The sequence below is a fragment of the Pteronotus mesoamericanus genome, unplaced genomic scaffold (assembly GCF_021234165.1).
Source record: "Pteronotus mesoamericanus isolate MK-2021 breed Mesoamerican mustached bat unplaced genomic scaffold, CSHL_Meso_final contig_657, whole genome shotgun sequence".
NCBI classification, from domain to species: Eukaryota; Metazoa; Chordata; class Mammalia; order Chiroptera; family Mormoopidae; genus Pteronotus; species Pteronotus mesoamericanus.
This window is the reverse complement of record NW_026555229.1, coordinates 14,483,748-14,490,388: the sequence shown is the minus strand read 5'-3', so window position 1 is coordinate 14,490,388 and position 6,641 is coordinate 14,483,748. Positions and strand designations below refer to the sequence as shown.

Sequence of the window (6,641 nt, the reverse complement as noted above, 5' to 3'; positions counted from 1 at the left end):
GTATAATCCAAACAGTGCATATCTTCTCCATTTTGATTAGTAGCAAATTGGCAGGGAGTCAAAAGAATTAGTATTTCTTAGCACATTATGCCAGAAATGAACAAATAAAACTAAATTATCTGTGCCAATGTGTTTAATTTGAATTACTGCTAAAGATTGTATTTATTTTTTTTCCTTCCAAAGAACAAATGTGTCCAGCTTGGTTAAAAACATTTTTTTTTTCCAAGCCTTTCTCAAAAGGCAGCACAACTTAATAGAATACTTTTCCTTTAGACCCTTGGTTAGAAGCTCTTGCTAAAAAAACTGAAATGTTAATATCATTCCGATACTTTGGGTGCAGAATTTCCGCCTGGCAATTTTACATGTTCCCGGAGGAAGTCAGCACATTGAACAAGATGCAAAATTAAAATAAGCTAGGAAAATGTGCTTAACGAGGAAAGGTTTCACAATAGCCTCTTAGAAGTTATTAATAATTCCAGTTCCTAAGAAAGCATGGGCTAAAAAAATAAACTCTATTTGCAAAGTGTTATATAGGAAAGTTCCCCAAGGAAAGAAGCTATATATGATACCAATTTACATTTCTACATTGGAAGGAGAATTTATATAGATGCTGCACTATCTTGTTACACGTTAGAGAACTTTACTGTGTGCAACCTAAACCTAATTTCCAAGGTAGCAAATCAATGAATCTTGGTCATGTTGAGGTTCACTGTGTTAATTTAGTGTTAAGGGCTTCGGTACACTGTTAGACACAAACCCATGGTTAGGTAAGGTAGATTTTTTGCACATTGCCCTCCTACCTGTCACTTCTGCTGTGCACTGTTTTTACCAGATTAAAAAGGACTGACGTGTTTTTCCTTCCACTGCTTTAGCTATTGGGAGGAGCAGCCCAGCTTCCCACCTTTCTACTATAAACTATAGTCTGTCTTCTTCAAAAACAACAAAAAAGTAGTTTTCATGGGTAGTTGGAATCACTGACATAGTCTGTTTCTGAATCCTTTTAATCCTTAGTTAGAGAACTCAGGGATCACAGAAAAATCTTTTTCTATTTCCTACAAATATGTATAACTTGTTCCCCAGATTGTAGGGGTTTCTTCTAATTCACTAAAGAGTTTATAGCTGTCTGCTAGGTAGCTGTTATATATATTTGTTACTACAGTTTAAAGGACTTTCATAATTTTAAGACCTGAGGTCTGATGAGCCTGTATATCTATTTTAGGTTGGGAAAATGTCTTTTTATTTAAGTGTAAAGACATCTATACGAAATAAGTAGATAATAATCAGGAAACTGAGAAGGCGAAGCATGACTTGGTACTTCAGTATTCTTCAGATGAAACTCTAGACATTTAATCTATTAATTGTGTAGTATAATTTAAAGAGGAACAAAACCCCTAACAAAAGGTATCTTACATACTCATGGTGGGGGAAGGGAGGATAGAAATGACTGTGTTTAGTTGTAGGGGAAAGAATAGTGAGATTTCATCCCGAGAGTAATTCTGCATTCTCTTAAATAAGCTCCTTTCAGTATTTATCCTTGTACTTTTAATTAAAGAAGTTTCATCACCCCCCACCTTTCTTGTTTTCTTCCCTGGAGGAAGGGTTTAAACTTCATAGCAGCTGGTATTGAAACTGCTGCTGTTCACACAAACGTCTGCTGTTCTCCAAAACCTCTACATCATTGACCCTGCTCGGGAGACTGTCTCTTGGTCTTTCGAATATCCCATTGCAAAGGAGGATAATCAGAATTGATTTTATTCAGTGGAGAATAGTTTGTTCATGTTAAAGCTCAGGAGGAGCCCAAACTTTACATTGTTTACTTTGGTTTCTTTATTGAATGATCATGAAGTGAAGAGCTGATTTAAAAATATGAAATACTTAAATCAACTTATTTTGGAGAATGTAGAATTAATCCCAGGATAAAATTTCAGTATACTTTCCATAGGAAGTAATTTCATGAAAACTATCCTATCCATTGGGTGTCATCATTTTGTTAGGGACGTTTAAAAATTTCACTTTTGCTTTTACCTGTGACCTGCCCACCCAGAACTTCTGGTGAAATGGTTTATTTAATTACACAAGAGAAAAAATATTGACTTAAAAGCTCTCATAAATTTTTGCTTAGCCATAAGAACATGTTTCATTCTAAACAGCTACTGGAGAAATGTGCCCACATGGATCATCTCTCTGCAGGCTATGATTTTTCTAGTGGAAAACAAAAGGTTATGGAAGCCACTCACCAATTCCAAGCAGGCAGATTGTTCACCAAGTTCATCTTCTTTCCTGTGTTTCTGTGCAGAGTTGCAGCTGAGTTACCTAGTTTGATCACTTTTCTTCTTCAGTCGGATACCGCTGATGGGATCTGGAAAACCCCTACCAGTAGCCTAGAATACCTTCAAGCCGGCTGGGAAAATTTAGGGTGAGCATGCAGCCCCTCAGGAGGTGCATGCCTTATTTGGTTTACAGACATTTTGCTACGTTATTGAGTCATGAAAAACTATTAAAAGAGCTCTATGGGAAACCTATATTTTGAACAAAACAAACTTTCTTTTCCATTCTCACTGACCCCTTACAGACACACGGTACATAACTTTGGGTGTGCTTCATTGGTATTTATTGCACATGGACCAATTCCTCACACAGTAGTTAGTTGCACCAGAGTATAAATACTTGGTAAAACAAACACACAGAGGAAATAGAATTTACACACAAGTGCTCAATTTTGCCAGCAGATTCACGTCGGCACTTGGACATAAAAAAATAATAAAAAAAAATCCTCAAGATAATTGTATTTATAATATGGACACAGTTACAGTACCATGATAAAAGAGTATAAAAAGGCATTTTCCCAATAAATCATTAGCTCAATAAAATAATAGACAACAGAAGTAGAGTTTGAATTTTATTTTAGTTTTTAAGATCTTCTCCCCTCCGTCCCATTAAAAAATATTTAATTTCTTTTTGTGCAAGTAACACCTTCTGTGGACTTTACAATACCTAACACTGTGCAAAAATGGCATTTTGAACCACTCCTTTTTTGTTTTTTTGTGTGTTTTTTTTACCCACATGTGCAGTAATCTGAACCGAAACCTCTTTTTTCTTCTTCTTTGTTTTCTGTTCTGTCTTCAATGGACAGAGTCACATGTCACAGAGGCTCAGTGCCTGGTCCTTCCAACTAATATTGATACATAAATAAGCTGTTTAATATAAACAAGTCTTTCTATCTTGCTGTGCAATGTGCACAGTGTGAGGTAGAAACCCCTCAGCCGGGCCACCGAGGCACGCAGGAAAGCAGGCTTGCCCTACAGAAGGAAAGCAAGGTGAGGCTTGTTTCAAGAACAGCTAGAAAGTTTCTTGAAACGCGATTTTTGCATCCATCCTTTCCCTTTGCTTTAAGAACAGGAGAAATCATTACACAGGAATTCAACGGAGATCTCTCCGGAAAGCAAAAGGAAACATGTCCTGACAAATTGCCCCTGTCTCTGGTTGACTACTCCTGTTCTCGGGAAGGGGATAGAAGCCAAGTACAGAGATATTTATCCCCGAATGCTTCTCCCTTCCCCTGCCCGGTCCTTACAGAAAGTGTCACCTGGGGCGGGGGCGGGGGGTGGGGAGAAGAAAAACTAAAGGTGCATCACACACAAAAGAAGCCCGAACCACAAAGAGGAAGAATAACCCAAGACAAATGAGCAAGCCACTCTCCCACCCCTCCCCAAACTTTCCTTTCTGTGCAACGGTCCGTGGCTTGTCTGTTTGTCTTGGATATTCAGATGAGGTCTGTGGGCTCCGAGTTCACCTGCTTTAGGTCTTGAGTAAACAGATATTTCTTTCCCCTGGGAAGTCATTCAGGGGCTCTTGGACGTTCTTCGTCCCGGCACGGAGAGTCCGCGCCCCGGCGCTGTGCGCCCCGGCAGAGGTGGCGAGGAGGCGCCGGGCCCTACACCTTCGATTCCGAGGCGCAGTCGGGGCGGCTCGGCTCGTCCAGGCTCGAGTCGCTGTCCGCCGCCGCCCCGCCGTTGCAACCGGCCCAGGGCTCCAGCAGGCGCACGGGCGGCGCAGCCCCGACGTCGTCGTCCTCGTCCTCGTCGTCGGAGGCGCCCCCGGGCGACGGCGGCGGCCGGGCTACAGCCAGGCAGCCCGAGGCGCGCTGCCGGTCGCCGCTGGCAGTGTGGCTCCGGCAGGCGGCCCGGCGTGCGCAGCAGAGCAGGCGCTGGAAGGCCTTGCGGAAGTCGGGGCTGCGGCAGTAGATGATGGGATTGAAGGCCGAGTTGGCGTAGCCCAGCCAGTTGAAGAAGACGAAGAGGCGGTCCGGCACCAGGTCGCGGTGGAAGGCCTTCACCACGTTGGCCAGGAAGAAGGGCAGCCAGCAGAGCGTGAACACACCCATGATGATGCCCAGGGTTTTGAGCGCCTTCTGCTCACGCAGGGCCACCAGGCGCGAGGGTCGCCGCTTGCTGGTGCGTCCGTTGGCCAGTGGGGCGGCGGCGGGCCGTGGGGACTCAGGAGAAGGCGCGGGCGAGGCTGGTCGCGCGGGGCCGCCAAGGAAGCGGCGCTCGCAGCTGTCGATCTTCTTCACCTGCTTCTGGGCCTCGCGGAACACCCGCAGGTACACGAAAGCCATGATGCACAGGGGCACGTAGAAGGAGACGACGGACGAGGCGATGGCGTAGGCCCGGTTAGTGACGAAATCGCAGCACTTGGGGTCGTTGTAGCAGCGGCGCGCCTCGTCGCCCTCGGCCCGCCACCAGTGCATGAGGATGGGCAGGAAGGACACCAGGGCCGAGATGGCCCATACGGTGCACACGAGGGCCCGCGCCCGCGCGCGGGTCAGCAAGCTCTGGTAGCGGAAGGGAGACGTGATGGCGAGGTAGCGGTCCAGGGCAATGACACATAGTGTCTCGATGCTGGCCGTCACGCACAGCACGTCCACCGAGGTCCAGAGCTCGCAGAAGAAGGAGCCGTACTCCCACCGGCCCCACACCACGATAGTGGCCCCGAAAGGCACCACCAGCAGCCCCATGACTAGGTCGGCGCTGGCCAGGGACATGATGAAGAGGTTGGTGAGCGTCTGCAGCCGCGGCGTCTTGGCGATGGCCATGATCACCAGCACGTTGCCCACCACGATGAGCAGCACGATGAACGCCATCAGTAGGCCCATGCCGGCCGTCCACTGCTGCGACAGCTGCGCAGGGCCCTCAATGGTTGGGGGCAGCAGCGAGGTGGGCGGCGACGCGGGCACCAGCAGTCTCGCCGCGGTGGCCGCGCCGTCGGGGAGAGGTGCGGCGGACGACAGGTTGCCGGGCTCGGAGGCGCCCAGAGCAAGTGCCCCCGCGCCCATGCCGAGCTGCGGAGGCCGGGGGCGGGGGGTGTGGCGGGGTTGGGCCGTGTTTGGGGAACACCCCAGAGGTTGGGGCGGCTGGGCACGCGGAGGGAAGTCGCGGCCAGGTCAGGGCAGCCACAGCGCGGAGCCGGAGGCATGGGCGCCGGGTGCCTTTTCTGCCGGAGCTGAGCTCTGTCGCCTCCGCCGCCGCCGCCGCTGCTGCTGGAGCCGCTGCCGCTGCCGAAACAGCCGCCGGGACCTCAGCATGTTTCTGAGCGCGCTGAGCCGGCAGTCTAGGCACCCAACACCCACCCCACCCCGCTCTCACTCCCCCAAGCCAGCCCACGGGGCCTCGCGTCAGGCTCCTGCAGCCAATCCGGGCAAAGGCACGCCCCTAGCCGGTTTCCCCCCACCCCCTACCCTCCAACTCCCCACATCCTCCTCGCACCCTCAGTTCAAAGGCTCTAGGGAGTCCGGGGTAGATCTTCCAGCCAGCAACTCTCGGGCGCCCGCCGGTGCCTGTGCGCGCGCCCCTTCCTGCTCTCTCTGGTTCCTGCGCCCTGTTCCCCTAAGCTCCCTACTGCGCCTGGCTCTCACCCGTGTTCCTGCCCGCTCCTGAGGCTCCCACTCTCTCCTGCTCCCTTCCCTTCTGCGCTTCTTTTGCTTCCTGCGTTCAGCTCCCTCCTGCGCCCCCGCTCCCCTGGCACCCTGTGTACCTCCAGTGCCCAGATTTCCTGCAGAGCGGAGCCCCTGCTTCCTTTTGCAGAGAGGGGACCTCTGTGGTTCTCTAAGCACCTAGAGCCCCGTCTGACTGCTGGGGTTGGAGGACTTTGGCTGAGAGATAGTTTCTCGGATCCGCCAGTTTAGCATGGTGTGTGTAAAACCCTTTCCCCGTCAAGAGGGAATCCAATCAGCCTGCGTCCTGCCAGCTCCGGGGATGGTAAGCAGGTTTTAGAGATTAGAAGAAACTTTCTAGCAGAGCGCCTTGCTAAGCAAACCGCTCATCTGTCAGGAACGCTCTCTGGGCGCTATTCTTGCAAGGAGCTTCGGTGCCAGTGCAGTAGACGCAGAAAGGAAGCTAAGGTTAGTGCATCTGACAGCTATCGCCGAGGTCCAGATGGAAAAACACACACTCCCCAGTCCCAACTAATGAATATGAGTATGATGCAACAGTGTGTGTGTCGATACTACAAAGGCGGCGGCTTAAGGAAACACCAATGTTTAAACGTAAATAGCACTGCCACGAAGAAGGAACACATTTAATTACACTTCAGACTTCACATTCAGTAGTAACATCAGTATTTTGTGTTTTATTACTCACGGG

The 6,641-nt window shown here is 49.5% G+C and overlaps 1 protein-coding gene across 1 annotated transcript; it reads right to left on the bottom strand.

Annotated features, from left to right (window-relative positions):
* Window positions 1-3,680: 3,680 nt before the first annotated feature.
* ADRB1 (adrenoceptor beta 1) lies at window positions 3,681-5,335 on the bottom strand. Its single transcript, XM_054581762.1, has one exon. The coding sequence runs from the start codon at window positions 5,333-5,335 to the stop codon at window positions 3,935-3,937; it is 1,401 nt and encodes a 466-aa protein (XP_054437737.1). The 3' UTR covers window positions 3,681-3,934.
* Window positions 5,336-6,641: the final 1,306 nt, after the last annotated feature.